The sequence below is a fragment of the Peromyscus maniculatus genome, chromosome 20 (assembly GCF_049852395.1).
Source record: "Peromyscus maniculatus bairdii isolate BWxNUB_F1_BW_parent chromosome 20, HU_Pman_BW_mat_3.1, whole genome shotgun sequence".
NCBI lineage: Eukaryota > Metazoa > Chordata > Mammalia > Rodentia > Cricetidae > Peromyscus > Peromyscus maniculatus.
In genome coordinates this window covers 24088714-24107791 of record NC_134871.1, presented here as the reverse complement: position 1 = coordinate 24107791, position 19078 = coordinate 24088714, and the positions used below count along the sequence as shown (strand labels likewise).

The window sequence follows — 19078 nt, the reverse complement described above, 5'->3', positions numbered from 1 at the left end:
GCAAGTTAATGTTAATTCATCTAATTTAAATACAAGGCAGCAATGTACAGTAAGCCAGGCAGAAAGGAAGAGTATATGATGACTTCTGTCATTTGCAACCATTTGGCAGACAAAGCAATTATAATCCCCAGTGACCTGGCACCTTAGCAACCACTAGATCCATTAGTTCCTATGCATAGTACTATCAGAATAGCAAGGTTTGGGTGTCTGGCCTTGCTGGAATAGCAAGTGCCAGAAGCAGGCAGGATGAAACCAGTTTACCTCTTTAATGACCAGCCTATAAACTAAAACTCTATTACCTAACAATAATGTTTAAACCTAATGTATCCTCCTGGGGAAACATACTAAGAATGAATTTCCTATCAGGTTACCCAGTTACAAGAAACTAAAGCGTTGATTTTCATTTCAGCAGGCCAAGACAGTATAGTAATTACCGTTTTTTTTTTTTTTTTTTAAGAATCAATACTGATTAATTTATACTGAATAGTGAGCGATACACTTCACCCAAGTTTAAAAAGGTGGTCCCATGAATATCCACTCATCAAAACCTTCATTGTGCTAGGCAATTCCCAGATCACTTTACTTTTAATAGATTCTGAAATAACGTGGGCAATATACACACAATTCATAAAATTTCATGTCTATTTCATGATAGAAGCCATCAAAGTAAAGCATGAGGAATAAAAACATTTTATCTGTGTATTCAGAATCACACAAGTTACCTTTACAGTTCAATTTACTATATATAGAAATCATTTGGGTTTTATAATTTCAATTAAGTTTTGAACTGAGATTACAATATCATATAAAAAGATTTTACATTAATTATTCTTAAGCATTCCAAATTGAAATACATAGGTTACCTTTAGATTTATAGCAAACAGTCTTCAAATACAATACAGACACTCTAAGTTTACCTATCATTCACATGTGAGATTTGCAACTCTGGGCTGTTTTACATACAACCACTCTCCTATGCAGATGGCAGAATTGACAGGCTACAAAGCCCAAGCCCGTACAGTCAAGCCAAGGACTCAAGTTGTATCATCCTTTTAAAGTTTTGGCATTTCTGGACCACAACAATGCATAATACGAAGGAGGTAAGGAACAATTCCTCTTCCTCGTTAGTTCAAAGTTACATGGTAGCTTGGAATTTTGACTAAAACCCCTTACTACACCTTGGAAAAGAGTCCAAGGGCAGCTAGATGACAATGGACCGGGGCTCTTAGTTCTTTTTCTAATTAATATAACCCATGATATTCAAGTGGGCAACAGTCAAATCAAAAATATTAAGCACCTACTGGTTTGAGATTGAAATTAGAGATTCATGATCAATTTCTTTCCACCTTGAATCAAGGTGTAAAAACCAGCGATTTAAGTGCATCCCAAACTGCTCCTGTGTAGCACAGGTAGAATTTTCTGTCCATTGGCACCAAAGTGAAGTCACATTTCCTCTTGGGGACAGAAATTCCACTTGTGAACACAGAGTGAGGAAAAGTGACCCCTGTAAGTTGTCTCATTCCTACTGTGATTCTGAGACCTAGGATTAACACACTAGCAGTGAACAAAGCAAATTCCTGGCCAGAGTGTCAGGTTAGTGACGCTGACTCCCTCCCCACCACCAAGCTTTAGTACGAAAAGAACTACTAAGCTGAACAAAAGGGAAATAATAACAGGAAACTAAAGGACCAGGTTCAAAGCGGTAAGGAAACCCCTCTGATTGGATGCCATTACAAGTTGAGCAACTGAAGAAAGTGTGCTTCACCTCCCCAAAGGCCTCTGCATGTCAATGTCTGTGCGAGGGGCCTTGGGACTCTGGAAGTAGACATAGCCCTTCTTTAAGGTCGGGGTTCTGCAGTCCTCTGCAGTCTCTTCCCCTCCCCACCAAGTTTTCAGTGTTTAATAAATTCTTCTCTATCGGCCAAAAGATTTGTGACTCAAAGGTTTACTAAAGTACTCTATGCATCCTATCTATACAGAAACACCTACCATTATTACAATTGCTTTATGCAGGATTAACATTTTTGGTGTTAAAATTGTTAAACATCATGCTTACTGCACATCAACTTTCCATAATAAATCTCAACTTCACAATGATTTACCAAACACTTTTACTTAAATTACTAATTAAATAACTAAAAGTGTATTGAGCCAAACCAAACTTAAATGGGCTATAAAGAAAACTAACCCTCAAAACAGACCATACACACAACTACTTCAAAACTCCCTTTGCTAGCTAGCCCCTTTCCCAAAGTTTTAGCCTGAAAAACAGTAAAATCTACACAAAGTTTTATTGCAATCATACAGGGTTACATTAGGTCAAATACGACAAATACTATGATGCAATTTTACATTTATTAAACTACAGTTCAAAGCACAAATTTACACATTCTAAATACACTAAACGTATCTAATGAAGTCACACTGGTCTTCCACTCACATGTGATATATCTGGGTGAAAGACATCAACTTTACAAGACTTTTAACAGGAATCCTTATTATAAAAACTGTGTACTTGTATGTAAACGATTTGATGGGGAACCCAATTAATGGGCTTCCATCTCCACTAAGTCATCCATTTTGTTGCATATTTTATTTAAACGCTTAAGGGGTGGGTCAAACTGGCATGTTTAAATCTGATACATTATCTAAATCCCCCATTACCCCCAATGAATTATAGATGAAAGCTGATTTTGTCTGGTCCCCAAATAGCTATTACTATGAATTTGTTTCCAAGATAATTAACAGAGTAAAAGATTGATTGAATTTTTTCCCCACACTGGAATGTAGACCAGACAAGCTTAACCTGCGACTTCAGATCTAAAGAAGCGTTAATGCCTGTTTAAGCTTCAGTGGAAAAGCTGTCTTCTTGGCTCAGCTGAATGCAAGAGGGTGCAAAGAAGAAGTTTTTCATCATTGCGTCTGAAGTAATTCCAGCATCTTGCATCTCATACCTGTATTTAAGAAGAAAAGAGCAGAAGTTGGGATTTAAATATTTACCAAACCACACAACGGAAACAGGTAACAACTAGTCTTCACAGTCCCCCCTAAAAGATCATCTGTTTCTGGGACAGGGAGATGGCTGGTAAAGTGCTTGCCATGTAAACCTGATAATTAAGTTTAATCTCTGAAACCCCTGTTAGAAGCGGGGTTTGGGTGTCTGGAGGAGAAAGGTTAAGAGTACATTGGTTAAGAGTACACACAGCTCTTGTGGACACTGGAGTCTGACTTGTGAGGTAGCTCACAAACGATGCAGGGGATCCTCTAGCCTGTGTGAGAACAGCACCCATGCCACACAGACCCATACACAGGCATGCACCTACAGACACGGAGCAGGGGCGAAGTATACACCAGGGAGTAGGAGGTATAGTTTATGTTTGTGTGTGCAGGCCAGCAATTATACTCTGGTTCTTTCTCGATTGCTCTCTACCTCATTTTCTTTCTTTTCCTTTCTCTTTCTCTTTTTCTTTCTTTCTTTCTTTTCTTTCTCCTTCCTTCCTTCCTTCCTTCCTTCCTTCCTTCCTTCCTTCCTTCCTTCTTCCTTCCTTCCTTCCTTCCTTCCTTCCTTCCTTCCTTCCTTCCTTCCTTCCTTCCTTCCTTCCTTCCTTCCTTCCTCCTTCCTCTCTCTTTCTTCCTTTTGTTTGAGACAAGGTCTCTTATACTGAGCCTAAAATTCAACACTTGGCTAGAGTGGCTGTCCAGCCAGCTCCACAATCCATGCGTTTCTGACTCTTTCTTACCCCTCCATTTTCCAACTCAGTTCTTTGAGTCCATGTAGCAGTCATCTCCCTAGCTCCAAGATTCATCTACTTTTAATGTAAAAGCTGAATACACACCAAGAAGGAATTATCAATGGGCATAATGGGACAGACATGCCTTTAATTCCAGATGACCTTTAAACCTGACAGAGGCAGCTGTATCTCTGAATTCAAGGCCGGCCTTGTGTAAATAAATACTGAGTTCTAAGGCACCAGGATTATGTAAGAGACCCTGTCTCAAACAAAACAAAAATAACAAGAAAAAGGAAACTATCACTTTTATCTGTAAGTGTGAAATTTACATGAAATGTTTTTAAGTGATTCTTTTTTGTATTACTTCAAGTTTTGCATCTGTTTGTTACATAAGGTATTAGCAAATCTAAAATGTCACTTCCAGTATCTTATCTGCTTTTAAATAAAATAAAATCACCTTACCAATCACTGAATGACATCATGTAATAAATAGCTGGCCTCTGAAAATCATTAAAAGCAGATGGTTCGTGGAAAGAATCTGCTCCCATGTTATCAAAGATGAGCCAATCTCCCACATTCAGCTCAGGAAGAAGGCAGCTTTCTACAATTTGATCAAGCTCGTCACAGGATGGACCCCAAAGGCTGCTTGTAAACAGAGGCTCATCTTCCTTGTATTTCTGTAGAAAAGGAAAATTTATCAAATGCTTTCAGGTACTGAATCTGCAGGTGAATAAAAAGCAATTTCAGTTTCTCAGATCTCATACATCTATGGGAGATTGAGGGTCAGGTATATGTTTCAATTGTTACTATGAACTTTACAACAAGGAGATAAACTGAAGAGAACAGAACATGGATCCCACAAAAACACCCCAAACATGGTAAACAGGCGAGGTTTAAGGAGGCGGGATTCCTGGTGACTGAATCTAGAATAGGCAAATGGCATCTGAGCTGTACTGATGCATTGCATTAAAAACTTGTTTAAAAAAAAGTTACAATTTATTCCTTCATGTATGGTGTGTGTGTGTGTGTGTGTGTGCGCGCGCGTGTGCGCGCGTGCGTAGGAGTGAGTGTAAGGCTCAAGGGCAGAGGACAACCTGCACCCATCAGGCCACAGGGGCCCATGGGCCTTTACCCACTAAGCCATCTCAGCAAGCTCATTTTTGTTTTTGTTTTTGTTTTTTTTTTCACTATCAAAGATGTTTTGGAAAAACAAATGAACAAACTTGCCTTGTGAACCTCTGGAATGGTATTTAAGTCCTCAGAAAGTTTACTCGCAAAAGAACCATAAACACCATCATTCATGTAATACACGAAGGCTGGTTCATCACTCCCATCTTTTTCTACTGAAATCAAACAGTGAAGAAGAGGAAGATGAAAACGACAGATGAACACACCTTACTTACAGCACTTACACCTTACACACAGCACTCCTACTCACTAACCCAAGTGCACCGAGGCCAACTGTTGTGGCCCATGTCAGCAATCCCGGCATCCCACAGAGAATACTTAGCTACACAGACTTCCCAGTCAGCCTGTGCTTCCAGACAGTAAGTCTTGGTCTCCAAACAAACAAACAAACAAACAAAAAAAAAAAAGCCAAACCCAGAGGGCTGGAGAGATGGCCCAGCAGCCGAGAGCATATGCTGCTGCTTGGTTTTCCAGGACCCCAAATTCAACTTCTATTAACCTTGAAAAGCAGCCACAACTGGCTATCACTTCAGCTCCAGGGGATCCCACACCTCCAGCATCTTAGGCACCTATACTCACATAGCAAACACACACACACACACACACACACACACACACACACACACACACACACGTAAAAATCTTAACAAACAAAAACCATTCAAACAAAAACCAGTCAAGTACCCATCCATCAAGTCCAACCTGACACCACCAATATTAGAAGAGACCATTATCATGTGCATCTTCTTAAAGTTATACACAGAGAATACTCCAAAACCCTGGAGTGAACCCAACCAAACCAAAAAAACCTACCCTTCAAAAATGTCAGGAAAAAACACAAAGGAGCCAGGCAGTGGTGGTACATGCCTTTAATGCCAGCACTCAGGAGGCAGAGGCAGGCGAATCTCTGAGTTTGGAAGCCAGCCTGGTCTACAAAGTGAGTTCCAGGATAGGCTCCAAAAGCTACACAAAGAAACCCTATCTGGAAAAAACAAACAGACCAAACAAACCCTGAAATCTAACAAAGACAAAAGGAAAAACAGTAAAGAATAGTAGCCAGGAAGTCAATTTTTCCCTAGTGGAAAAAAAAAAAATTAAAAAAGGTCTTATGAATGTAAACTGTATTTCTACAATGACTCAGGGCAGTTCTGTTGGTTTGACGTGAGGGCGGGTTTAAAGAACACTCAGATTCCCCATTGGAGCCAAGACGGCGGCAACGGAAACCACAACAAACCACTGGCGTTTAGGGTAAGAATCACATGGTCAAAGTAGTATCTGGAACATGAGATATAAACTTTGTAACTTACCTCCAGAGGAAAATTTATTATTTTCAACAACTTTCTTAGCAATAATATTAACTGCAAGTGTAAACGCAGAAGATACATAGTAGCTTCCAGGTTCTGAAATTATCTGAATGCCAGATCCTTCAGGGAAGTAAATATCCAACAGAGGACTGATCACATGATTAACCTGTGGGTTTTAAATTACAGATTCAAGTTTCAATACTGGGTCACAGAAGTCTAGGTTGAATAGCTATTAACTAAAGTTACCAAAGACAACCAAGCAATTCCAATTACAGAACAACAAACCCAGCTACTTAGCAGGTGTCTTTGATTAGGCAAGCTTTTGCATCAGCTTTTTTAGTAATAATCACAATAGCAATAATTAAAAAAAGCCACATCAATTCTAATACTGTGTCTGATTGGTGGTAAAGGAGTAAAATTCCAATTCCCAGCTTCTAGACACTGCAGAATGAAGGCAGGAGTGATGTGCATCTTGCTATTAGAGCCATGAAGTTGGGAGTTGGCGTGACATCTCATACATAAAACACAACTCAAACAGTACTTCTTGTGGGCTGTGGGGTAGCCCAGTGGGAGAACACTTGCGGAGCGTGTGTGAGACTGAACTTGATGCTTAGCACATCAATAAATCAGTAAGTAAAGGAGTGTCTACTCTGTGATATAACAGGGCTCATATTATTTGAAATGTTAAAGTAATTTAAGTTAGGTCTAATTTCCTGCTTGTTTTCTTATAAACTATAAGACAAGTGTTAAAACAGGCTTTAGTTTGTGTTAGCATAAAAATTCTGGTCTATGTACCTACCAATTATGTAGCAAAGAAAGAAGATTATCCCAGTTTGGCCACCCCTGAAAACACTTACCTCCTCCAACTGGATTTCAGTTCCTGTGAAGCCTCCACCGATGTCTAACATGTTCATTGTAAAGCCAAATTCTCCCTAGAGGAAAAAACAAGAACAAAAAACCCTTCATGCTTCAAAATTGTAATGCATACAAATATAAAATTAATAAACAAAAAACCCTTCTTCGTAGGTAGGTAAATATTTCTGAACTTTATTGATACCAGTTACTTCTGTTTTCTTAACTTTTCGAAACTTGGTTTTGTTTTTCAGACAAGCTAACCCTAACCCTAACTTTATGTAGACTGGCCTCAAACTGATTCTCTTGCCTCGGCCTCCTGAGTACAAGTTACTAGCAGATTTCTGCTACCAAACTCAGCTTCTTTAGTTCTTACTAACAGGAACAGATTAAATGTTACATGCATTTTTTTGCCTCCTCTTCATTGCTTGTTTTCTCTCTTAAGACCTTCATTAAATTTCTACTTCAATCTCTTGTCCACTTAAAATACAACATTATTGTGTGTCACCCTCAAGCTTTCTAGTAATAAAATCAGGAAGCCAAGTGTGGTGGTACATGCATTTAATCCCAGAGGCACAGGCAGGCAGATGAGGCCAGCCTGGTCTACAGAACGAGTTGGTCCACAGAGGACAGCCAGGATTACAGAGAAACCCTGTCTTAATAATTAATAATAATAATAATAATAATAATAATAATAATAATAATAATAATAATAATAATGTATGCAAGACTAGAGAAATGGCTCAAAGGTTAAGAGACAGTATCTGCTATTCTTACGGAGGACCTGGGTTCAGTTCCCAGCTTAAAGCATCCTTAACATTAGTTCCAGGGGGTCCAACAACACATTCTCATCTCCATGGGCATCATGCATAAGCATGGTGCATATATATATACACAAGCGAAAACACATACATAAAGCCTAAAAATTTTTAAAAATTGTGTGTGTTGTACTAACTTTAAACAGTAACTAATTCATACTAGTTGAAAATGATTCTGAAATAACACCCTAGTTTAAAATAAAAGAATAGAGAACTTACAGCCATGTCAAACACACACCGAGCATCAGATAGAGCATGCACATATACTTGATATTCTTTGCAAGCACTTGAAACGTGAAATCTGAAAGAAATAAAGTAGTAATAATTTAAAGCAGCGTGGCTTTGTGGCACTTTCTGTAATTCCTTTCAATTATCACTCAGTATAATGACACTATTGAGTGCACTTTTTAACTTTATCAAATATTTGATGCAAGGATAGAATCCACCCAATATAATGATACAATTTTTGGACAATACTTAAGTCTATAAGCAAAAGTATATTTGAGTAAGTCAGGCATCCGTGATTGTGCTGGCTAGTTTTGTTTTTTGCTTGTTTGCTTTAACTTGACATAAACTAGTTACCTAGGAAAGGGGAAACTCAAGTGAGGAATCGCCTCCATCAGATTGGCACATGTATGTGCATTGTCTGTGGGGCACAGGGGCACATTCTAAGCCCACTATGAATAATGCCACTTGTTTGGATAGTATAAGAAGGCAGTCTGAGCAAGCCAAGCAGAGTGAGCCAGGAAGCATTCCTCTGTGGTCTCTGCTTCAGTTCCTGCAGCCAGGCTCCCGTCTTAAAGTTTCTACCTTGGCTTTCCTTGCTTGACCAGTAAGGCAAATAAACCTCTTTCCTCCCCAGCTGCTTATCATAGCAACAGAAAGCTAACACAGAACAATCATACTTTGCTATGGAATAATCCCGTTGTATACTTTGGTGATGTATTGTGTTCTTGATATATTGTGTACCCTAATATAAAGTTTAATCTGAGGATCAGAGGAAAAAGCCAGCCACCATAATAAACAGAGGTCAGGCAAGGGTAGCACACGCCATTAATCCTATCACTTGGGAGGCAGAGATCCATGTGGATCTCTGTGAGCTCAAGGCCACACTGAGAACAGACCTAGGTGTGGTGGTGCATACCTTTAATCCCAGCACTAACCATAAAGGTCTGGAGGGCTGGACAGACAGGAAGTGACAGAGCTGGGCAGGAAGAGGAAGTGATATAGCTGGGCAGAGAGATGAAATGAGATGGCAGAACCGAAAGGCATATAGGCGTGGGTATACAGGAAGTAGATCTCTTGGAGACTGAGGTGTTGGTGAGGTGAGGTTGGCTGTGGCCTGTCCTATTCCTCTGATCTCTCAGTTTTTCACCCCAAAATCTGGCTCCAGGTTTTTATTAATAAGATCGTTTAGCAATTCATCTTACAGTGTACTGTAAAGATGTGTTGCTCTCATTGGTTTAATAAAGAACTAACTAGCCAAGAGCTAGGCAGGAAGAGGTTAGGTGGAAGAACCAGACTGAGAGAATACTGGGATGAAGGGGCAGATCACCAGGAGGTGCAGAGATAGATAAGAAATATGGGTTAATTTAAGATATAAGAGTTAGGTTGTAACAAGCCTAAGCGATTGGCTGAGCATTTATAATTAATAAGTCTCGGTGTAGTTATTTGGGAGCCATGGATCAAAGCATAGCTTGTTTTATGTATATGGAAAGTAACAAGCACTATCAATCGAATGACATTAAACTCCTTCATTTGAATACTGAATCACCTGACTTAGTTTTAGACTAGCTGGGCTAGAGAGTGAGACTCTGTCCTAAACAAACTACCTACTTGAATCTTGGTCTCCTCATATTAAACCAACAACAACAACAAAAAGATGAAGCCCATATTTTTGGTTTTTAGAGACAAGGTCTTTTGTAGATGCTGGGATTGTATGTAGGCACCACCATACCTGGCTTCCAAGTCTGACTTACTGAAGTGCCAATGAAGGATTGAGAGAAAAAAAAATCATTAGAAATAGAAACAAAATGAAACCTACAACTTATAGGCTGAATGCCATTTTAACAAGCATTAGAATTGGGAGCAAATTCCTCCCATTTAAATTAAAAGGTGATTTAGCAAGTGGTACTTTCATTCATCAACAGTTCTAGCATTTGGGAAATTAAAGCAGAATCTCAGGTTCAGTCCAAAGAAAGCTACCTTGTAAGACTGCCTCAAAACACTGAAAGAAAATCAGTAAGAGAAGATGGTGTAGAGGTAGGATGTGGAGCAGTGATAAAGCAAAGGCTTGAGTCCAATGCCTCACACAGCAAACCCAAGCCAACAGATTCCATCACCCTGTGCTAACGTGTCCCTTTACAGGAGGAAGGAGATAGATAACCTCAATAAACAGCATAGAAAAACATGTTTAGCTGGGCAGTGTGGTGCACACCCTTAATCCCAGCACTCGTGGGGAAGAGGCAAGCAGAGCTTGCCGAGTTTGAGGACAGCCCAGTCTACATAGCTGCATTAGCTAGCTAGCTCCAAGACGACATAGAAAGACCCTGTCTAAAAATGCAAACAAACAAACAAAGCAAAAACAACAACAAAAGACATGTTTATTCTTTTCTGTACTAAAAAAGGTATAAATACTCACTTGACCCCAATTATTTGGACATCAAGTTCCTTGGCACATTCCAAAAGATGCCTACAGTTCTTCAGTGTAGTGCCAAACTTCATGTTACCATCTTCACCTCCAATATTATCCTCTGTTGCAATGTGTAGTAAGACCCTAAGAGAAGGGGAAGATGATTGGGGCAGAGTTGGTTTACATCATCATCAGCACATGTGAAGCCTGAAGATTGTAGGAAGTATGTTGATTATGTTGCCAATGTTCGCAAATCCAGCGATGGATGACTCAAGTGAACCTAATGAAAAACAATCCTGTATAGAGAAAAAACTAGCAATTAGGGCCTAGGGCATGACGCTTGCACGGATGGGATTTTGGAAAAGGCAGCAAAGTTAAAACTCTGTTGTAGCAGCAAGATTGTCAGTTGGGCTCTGTAATAAAAGATGACATTACTTCCAAATGAAGTCCATCAGTCCATGAATCCACCAAAAAGACTAAATTGAACAGCAATGCCATCAGTGTCTTTCAATAAAAACAGTAGGGTTTTTTAAAATTACTAAAGTTCCCAGATTGTTCTACCTAGGTAATCTTTAACAAATCTCTCAAATCCTAAGTTTCTAATGGGAAAAACTAAACGTTTTTGGTCATTGCATGCATATTAACTCCATCCCTGACTCATATCTAGTGATTTCTTTTTAAACTACTAACAACTAAGATAAGATGACTTATATTGACTAAACAGTATCAGGAGTTAAGTAATGACCAGCTGCTAAAAAGCTACAAATGCATAAATGCTGTTTAAAACTCCTTATATTAGACTCAATTATCAAACAATGCCCACTAAGCCACAGCTTGTCTTCTGGAGATCACAGGGCATATCTTTTTTCAGAAAAACAATTGTTTCTCTGTAACTTTTCTCCAAAGGCCTTTATCCGAAGGTTTTCAAGGTAATAAATGCCTGAACTCCACTGAAGTCACCAAGTTAGACCAGTGGTTCTCAGCCTTCCTCATGTTATAGTGACCCCAACTATAAAATTAATTTCATTGCTTCTTCATAACTGTAACTTTACTACTGTTATGAAGCATAGGCAAATATCTGTGTCTTCCAACAGCCTTAAGTGACGTCTGTGAAAGGGCTGTGTGACGCCCTCCGAGGGGGCTGAGACTCGCAGACTGAGAATATAAGCTTTTAGGAGCACACATGCTATGACCTTAATTTGATGATCATACCAAATTTTCTTCCATGAGCTAATAAGTCATATCTCAGAATGCTTCATTGTATTTCATCCATAAAAAGGATCAAAAGTAGGCAGAAAAGAAAATGCTGTTAGCATTTTTCATAAATTCTAAATAAGGTTATTCTACAATACATATCACTGGCTCTGCCATTAAAGCCCCTCCTTCTCCAGGGGGACAAACTCTAATACTAATTAGCAACAGTATTTTCAAGTTGGGTATATACTTACTTGGCATTTGGGTGATTCCTTGCAATTTTCTTTAATTCAATTTCATTATCACATGTCATGATATTTACTCCAACTTTCGCTGCATACTTTATCTGAGACACTTGCTTACAAGGACTTGTGTAAATGATGTTTTCTGGAGATACACCCAATTCTTGGACTAGGGCCATTTCATTCTGTAAAAGATTTAACACTATCATTTAACAGTAAATTTTTAATTGCTTTTGAGTACCTTATCCTTTTCCCTGCCAATGCTGAGGACTGAAACCAGAACCACATACATTCTAGACAGTTCTATATATTTGTTATTTTTGGTTAAACCAATATAATGTCACAGAATTCTCATTTTGGTAATGATTCTCTACCCCATGTTTAAAAAAAAAAAACAGGATCAGTGAGATAGCTCAGCACATGTCACCAAGTTTGATTACCCAAGTTCAATCCCCTGAACCCACATTGTAGAACAAAAGAACAAATCCCCCATGAGTTGTCCTGGCTCCACAGGTGCACCATGGGACTTGCAAACTCCCACATGCAAATTTAAATTTAAAAACAAAATTATTTAAAGTGTGTGTGTGCTCATGGAGAGTAGAAGTGTCCACAGAAGACAGATACACTGGATCCCCTGGAAAAAGGTAGTTGTGTGCTGCCTGGTATAGGTATTAGGAATCAAATTCAGGTCTCTTCTGCAAAAGCAGTATGTACTATTAACCGTCATCCCCAGCCCCACAAAAAGCTTTTTAACAAGAGCAATCTCCCAGTTTATGAACATTTACTGTAGTCAGGACTGGGGATGTAGTTCAGTTGCTACAAAGTGTTTGCTTAATTACCATGTTTGAAGCCCTGGATCTGATCCACAGAACCATATAAATTGGGTGTGGTGGCCGATACCTGTCCCTAGCACCTGGGAGGGAGAGGCAAGAGGAGCAGATTCAAAGCCATCTTCAGCTACATAGGGAATTTTAAGATGAGCTTGAACTACAGATCCTGTTTCAAAAGAAAAGTACCAAGAGAGAAAAGAGAAGAGAAGACAACAAACTAAGAATGAAGACATTCTGTTTTGAGACAGGGTTCCACACACCCCAGGTTGGCTCAAATTCACTGTGCTGCTCAGATTAGCCTTGAAATGCATCTCTCTAAAAAATGCTGGGGTTAAAGGACTCAAGCATCACAGCCAGCGATAAAGAACACTGCTACTGTTGCAGAAAGCCTAGGTTTGATTCCCAGCATTCACTATTTACATGGAAGCTTACACCTTCCACAGCTCTAGTTCTAGGGGGATCTAACACCCACCCACTCTGGCCTCTGTGGGTACCAAGCAAGCAATGTGACACATACATACATACAGGTTAAAAAAAAAAAAATCACATAAAATAAAAAAATAAATCTTTCTTAAAAATTTCTTGATTAAGAAGGAAATTCCTGCCGGGCGGTGGTGGTGCACGCCTTTAATCCCAGCACTCGGGAGGCAGAGCCAAGTGGATCTCTGTGAGTTCGAGGCCAGCCTGGGCTACCAAGTGGGTTCCAGGAAAGGCACAAAGCTACACAGAGAAACCCTGTCTCGAAAAACCAAAAAAAAAAGAAGAAGGAAATTCCTCCAAAGTCATCACAGTGTAACATCCCTTTCATCAATACACCTAAAAAAATGACTATTGTCTAATGTCCATGGTGGATTTGGTGGTTTGGAAAAAAATGGCCCCCAAAGGGAGTAGTGGCACTATTGGGAGGTGTGGCCTTGTTGAAGGAAGTGTGTCGCTGTATAGGCAGGCTTTGAGGTCTCATATATGCTCGAGCCATGCCCAGTCAATCTGCTTCCTGTTGCCTTCTGATACAGCCAGCACCATGTCTGCCTGCCATCATGTGCTGCCATGATGATAATGGACGGAACCTCTGAAGCTATAAGCTGCCACCACAACTAAATGTTTTCCTTGTAAGAGTCACCATGGTCATGGTGTCTCTTCACAGCATAGAAGCCCTAAGACACGGGACACATTTAAATAGTTAATTAAAAAACCCACACAACCTTTTTGCATTTGTTCTACTGGTGAGTGTATTGAGGAGTTAGCATTTTAAATCCTGCTGTTATGTTAGTGGGAGAGAAATGCTTACTTTGCTGGAACAAGCAAAGCCAGTTCCGAGAGCCGCCAGGATCTCCAGCACCGCTGGGGTGGAGTTGCACTTCACCGTGTAAAAGGGCTTTATCTGGGCCACCACGCTCTGCCACTGGCTGTGCCTCTTCACGATCTTCCCAAGATCCCCCACAAAGAACGCATTTTTTCCTGTCTGTTAATGACAATGAAAAGAAAAAGCGTTTAAAAAAAACACAAAAACACACTGAAAAGATACACGTGCTTAGTTAAGTAGTTAAGGGTGGAATTTCCACTAAATACTCCGTGACTATAAATGTCAAACAGGATGGATGAAGTCGTATTTCTATCTGACCTGAGAAAAGCAAGTTAACTAACGTCATCAGGATTGAACTAAGAGTCTTCTAACAATATGGTGTCAACAGCTTTTGTTTTCAGGAGTTTCTAGCATCATCCAGTGCCACCTCCCCTCAAGCACCTGATGACAAGGTAGAGAAAAAAGCGAATTTTGGTAGGAGGCTTGGTCGTATTTGTGAGGGCACTTTTTTTTTTTTTGGTCTCTTGGTTTTTCAAGACAGAGTTGTCCTGGAACTCACTCTGTAGACCAGGCCGTCCTTGAACTAACTCAGAGGATCAGCCTGGCTCTGCCTCCTGAGTGCTGGGATTAAAAGCGTGTGCCACCCCCACCCCGCCCAGCCAGTCCTTTTACTGAAAACTAGAGTAACGTTAGAACTCTTCAACAAACTTGGAGAACACAAGAAATCTTATCTTTCACAAAGAAACAAAAACTATGCCACACTAGTCACATAAACAAATGGAAACAATCACACAACAAAATGAAAACAAATGACTAAAGTATTTATAAACAGCGTTCTGGGGCAGTCTCCTCGGGGAGTGGACAGTAAACCGGGACAAGTGATCAATGCTATCCAGGTAAGAGCATATGAAAATAAAGCTGCAAACGCTGACTGGACCGAGTCATTCTATTGGATCAATGCCCGAGAAACATAACCGACAATCTGCTTTCAAGTTTGCAAATATGTCTGCACACTTACCAGGGTATGTTCATAAACATAGTTATCAATAACATTTCCAAGGTTTGTTCCTTCATCCAACAGGCCAACGGAGTAGTTTGCATCGTCAATAAATCCTTTCATCTCAGCCGTATTCCACAAAGCCGAAAGTCATAAACCAGGAAAAACAAGAGATGGGCCACCAAGCCTATGTCTGGGTCCTTAGAATATGCAACAAACTGTCAAAATAGAAGTTAGATCAAAGTCTGCATTTATTTCAATAAGTAAAACATGATGCATTGAGTGTGTCATTAAACTGTGAGAGTTTAAAACACTTACAGAAACACTGGACTTTTAACAGTTTCACAAGTAAATTCAATGAAGTTGGGGAGATGGCTTAGTCAGTAATGTTCCCTCTATGTAAGCACTAGGGCCTGAATTCCTATCTCCAGCACCCACATTGAACTGTCAGGTGTGATTAGATGCAAGCAATCCTAAATCTGGGGAGCCAGTCAATCTAGCTAATGGGTGAGCTTACAGCCAGGTGGCGGTGATGCACACCTTTAATCCCAGCACTCGGGAGACAGAGGCAGGTAGATCTCTGTGACAAAGAGAGAAAGAGAGAGAGAGAGGAGAGAGAGGAGAGAGGAGAGAGAGGAGAGGGGAGAGAGAGGAGAGAGGAGAGAGGAGAGAGGAGAGAGAGAGAGAGAGAGAGAGAGAGAGAGAGAGAGAGAGAGAGAGAGAGACCAGGTTTGCAGGCATATAATCCCAGCACTTGTGAGGTGGAGACAGGAGGGATCAAGAGTTCAAGGACAGCCTTGGCCACTTAAATAAATCCCTATCTCCCACATTACCACATAATTAAATGCAGATAAAAAATTAAAAGTTCAATTAACTTACTAAAAAGGCAATCCCATACATGTCATATGACTTAACACTGTAAACTAAGTGTAGATACTTGTAGCCATACTGAGTTCCAATACAGCCAAAGCTGACCCTGTCTCAAATAGACAAAAAAAGGACAGATACTTGTATTCTAATAAAATTCTAGACAGTGGGCTTGGTAGCTCGTGCTAGTAATCCCAGCACTGGGGCACTTGGAAGGCCAAGGCAAGAAAGATTACCATGTTTTAGGCTATCCAAAAGTGTACAAAATGAGACTCTGCTTCACACAAACTTGTAAAACACACACACACACACACACACACACACACACACACACACACACACACTCACTCACAGAGTAGGTAAAATGGTACTCTTACAGCAATGTAGGTCACTTACAAGGTTGTGACTTGGTGAAATGATTTGAATAGGCACCAACCCCGCTGGCTTCGAGTGATGTCATTTAGTAACTTCTCAAACAGTAGTTGTAACATGCCCCAGCATTTGAGAGGTGACAGCTGCAGGATCCTAAGTTCAAGTTCTTCCTCAACCACATAAGGAGTGAAGCCAGCCTAGGAGACCCTTGTCTAAATAAAACAGACAACACACACAAGTGTGTGTGTGTGCATGCACACACACGCATGCACAAGTAAGTGCTCTCTAAAACTGAACTGTCCAAAATGCAAAACTAAGTCATAGATGGCTGCGTGGTGGTACACACCTACACTATCAGCTCTTGGGAACGTGAGGCAGGGAGCATTCCTGCTAGTCTGAGGCCAGGTTTGAGCTAGCTAGCCAGAGATACATAGCAAGATGCTTTTTATTTTCATAAAACAAAACAGGAAATTGGTATAAGCCAGGTACTGTAAATTAACTTTGTTTTATTATAGTCTAGCTGGCCCCAATTTTTAAAGGGTCTTCAGGACAAGTCCTCTTCTGACTCAATAAATTAAATACACCTTCACTCACTCTTCCTCTGGGTTCAAGACAATACTTCTCTGGGGCTGCATACCCTGACATAATAACTGGAACTTCCTTGCTGAATTCCACTGTCCTTGGTTACCTCAGGAGATGACAGCATCAACTTGGTACACTAACAGTGGACACAGGGCAGCTGGCTCCCCGAAACTGCTCTGGCTCCCCTCCTACCTTCTCATAGCTGCACTCCAGTCCACACAGGCCTTTCCACAGGAGAAGTATCTAAGTGCCTGCTCTCTAGACTCTGCTCCACTCTGCTGATGCAAGGGCGATGGCCTGCTTCCTGCTGGCACTGACAGCCATATCCAGGTCAGAATTCAACGGGAAGTGGTCTGAAGACCACTGTCCAAGGCATCATTCACCACAATTAACTAACGACAGTGTTTAAGAAATTTGCCTACCTGCAATTCAGGATTAAGAATATGGAGAACTCTAATGCAACAACCCTCACCAACTCCTAAGAGACTGGCCTAGCTATGACAGGTCAGCAGCGGAAGGTTCATGGGTTTGAAGTGCCTATGGCTCTGAATGAAGCTGAAGTGAAGATTTTCGTGCAATGGATAGAATTTCCTTTGTCTTTTGTTAGAAATTTAAAAGCACCATGCCTTGCATAATATAACCATTTGGTGAGCATTTGGGATCCGTTTTAGAACTTCATACAACAGACATTAAAACCCGAGACAAAACAACACAGACATGGACAGCCTTTCTCAGGTGCTTGGTTCCTTCTGCCATTCCCCACCCCCACCCCATCACCCCGTTTTAGATATTACCTTGGGTGATAGCCTGAACACAGACTCTATTCAATAGCTCTTAAGCAGTGTCCGCTTTTTTTTACTACATCAAAATCAACTACTCACAATATCAATAAGCTGTAGAATTAGTGAAATTTCATGAAACACAAATAACATCCAGTTTAAACCTGGAAGGCACTAGCATTCATTTCCAAGACAACTACATTCAGTTCAATAAATAAATCTCTTGTTATGATAGAGACTAAAAACTAAGGATGATTTTCTTTTATTAAAGGAGTTTAGTTTAAATGTCTAAGATGCAATGGAGAGAAATCACTGCCTAGACATTCTGAAAACGATGCTATACTAGAACTGGAATAAATCTCTTCATTGAGACTGGACATTTCAGGCTAAGGATGAACACTGTTTTTAGCAGTATAACTCCAGCTAGAACATCAATTTTAGGGATATAATCAACCAGGCACTATGAGCAATAGAATGAAAGTTACTCCATCAAAAAGATGAACATTAAGGTAAACATTAGAAAGAGAAAGGGTAAGGAACTTCCAATTAAATTTACATCACCTAATTGGCCAACAGCCAGCTTTATTTAATAGCCTCTCCCAAACACACACATGTTCAGGTGAGGGCTGCCTGCCTGAGACTGTTTGAAAGATGGTGTGTTGGCACACACCCTTAATCCTAGCACTCAGGAGGAAGAGGCAACCTGATCCTGTGAGTTCAATCAAGGGCAGCATAATCTACCCAGGGAGACCCTGCCTCAATAAAGCAAAAAAAAAAAAAAAAAAAAAAAAAAAAAATCTGATTATCACAAAAACAAATGTAAACATGGTACTAATGTTATTTGATTTCCTTACACTGAGAACCACAATAAAATAACTAAGATCAATACTATAAAAAAGCTTTCATGTATTTATCTCATTTCTGAGATTCCCACAAACTACGAATCCAGAGAGTCCAGACCAGAGTCTCAGGGACATGTGGACAATGAACTCCATATTAGAAGAGTTCTAGAGGGGTGGAGTGGGGTGTGTGTGCACACCTTTAATCCCAGCACTTGGGAGGCAGGGGCAGGCAAATCTCTGGGTTCAAGGTCTACAGAGCAAGTTCTAGGACAGCCAAGGCTATACAGAGAAACCATATCTCCAAAAACAAAAATGAAAAATAAAAATAAAAAAGTTCTGACTTTTGGTTTTTGCAGTCTGGGCTCGAACTCTGCCTTCTTCCATCTCCCTAGCCATACTGGAAGGTCTTAAGCACAGCCAAGTCTCTGTGCAATTACGAAGTCCACCTCCCAGAGCCTGCAGCGTAGCTCCGTTTCCAAAGCTCAGCCTAGTAAGCACCAAGCTTTGGTCTGATTCCCCAGCACAACACAAAGCAGGTGTGCTGA

At 40.3% G+C, this 19078-nt stretch overlaps 1 protein-coding gene across 8 annotated transcripts in view; it reads right to left on the bottom strand.

Moving 5' to 3' along the window:
• Window positions 1-568: 568 nt before the first annotated feature.
• The window catches only part of Azin1 (antizyme inhibitor 1), a 32716-nt gene continuing 14206 nt past the window's right edge, over window positions 569-19078 (bottom strand). The window contains exons 3-13 of one of the 8 annotated variants that reach the window (NM_001301806.1): window positions 16355-16542; window positions 15113-15309; window positions 14080-14253; window positions 11974-12146; window positions 10535-10669; window positions 8113-8194; window positions 7081-7155; window positions 6227-6389; window positions 4959-5074; window positions 4194-4408; window positions 569-2954 (exon numbers count right to left, since the gene is read on the bottom strand). In NM_001301806.1, the coding sequence (NP_001288735.1) occupies window positions 2843-2954; window positions 4194-4408; window positions 4959-5074; window positions 6227-6389; window positions 7081-7155; window positions 8113-8194; window positions 10535-10669; window positions 11974-12146; window positions 14080-14253; window positions 15113-15214 (1347 nt within the window). In that variant the 5' untranslated portion in view covers window positions 15215-15309; window positions 16355-16542 and the 3' untranslated portion in view covers window positions 569-2842. Of the gene's footprint in view, window positions 2955-4193; window positions 4409-4958; window positions 5075-6226; window positions 6390-7080; window positions 7156-8112; window positions 8195-10534; window positions 10822-11973; window positions 12147-14079; window positions 14254-15112; window positions 15310-16354; window positions 16543-19078 lie in introns of all 8 variants that reach the window. The other 7 variants (XM_042264496.2, XM_076555676.1, XM_076555674.1 and 4 more) reach the window with 7 other exon arrangements.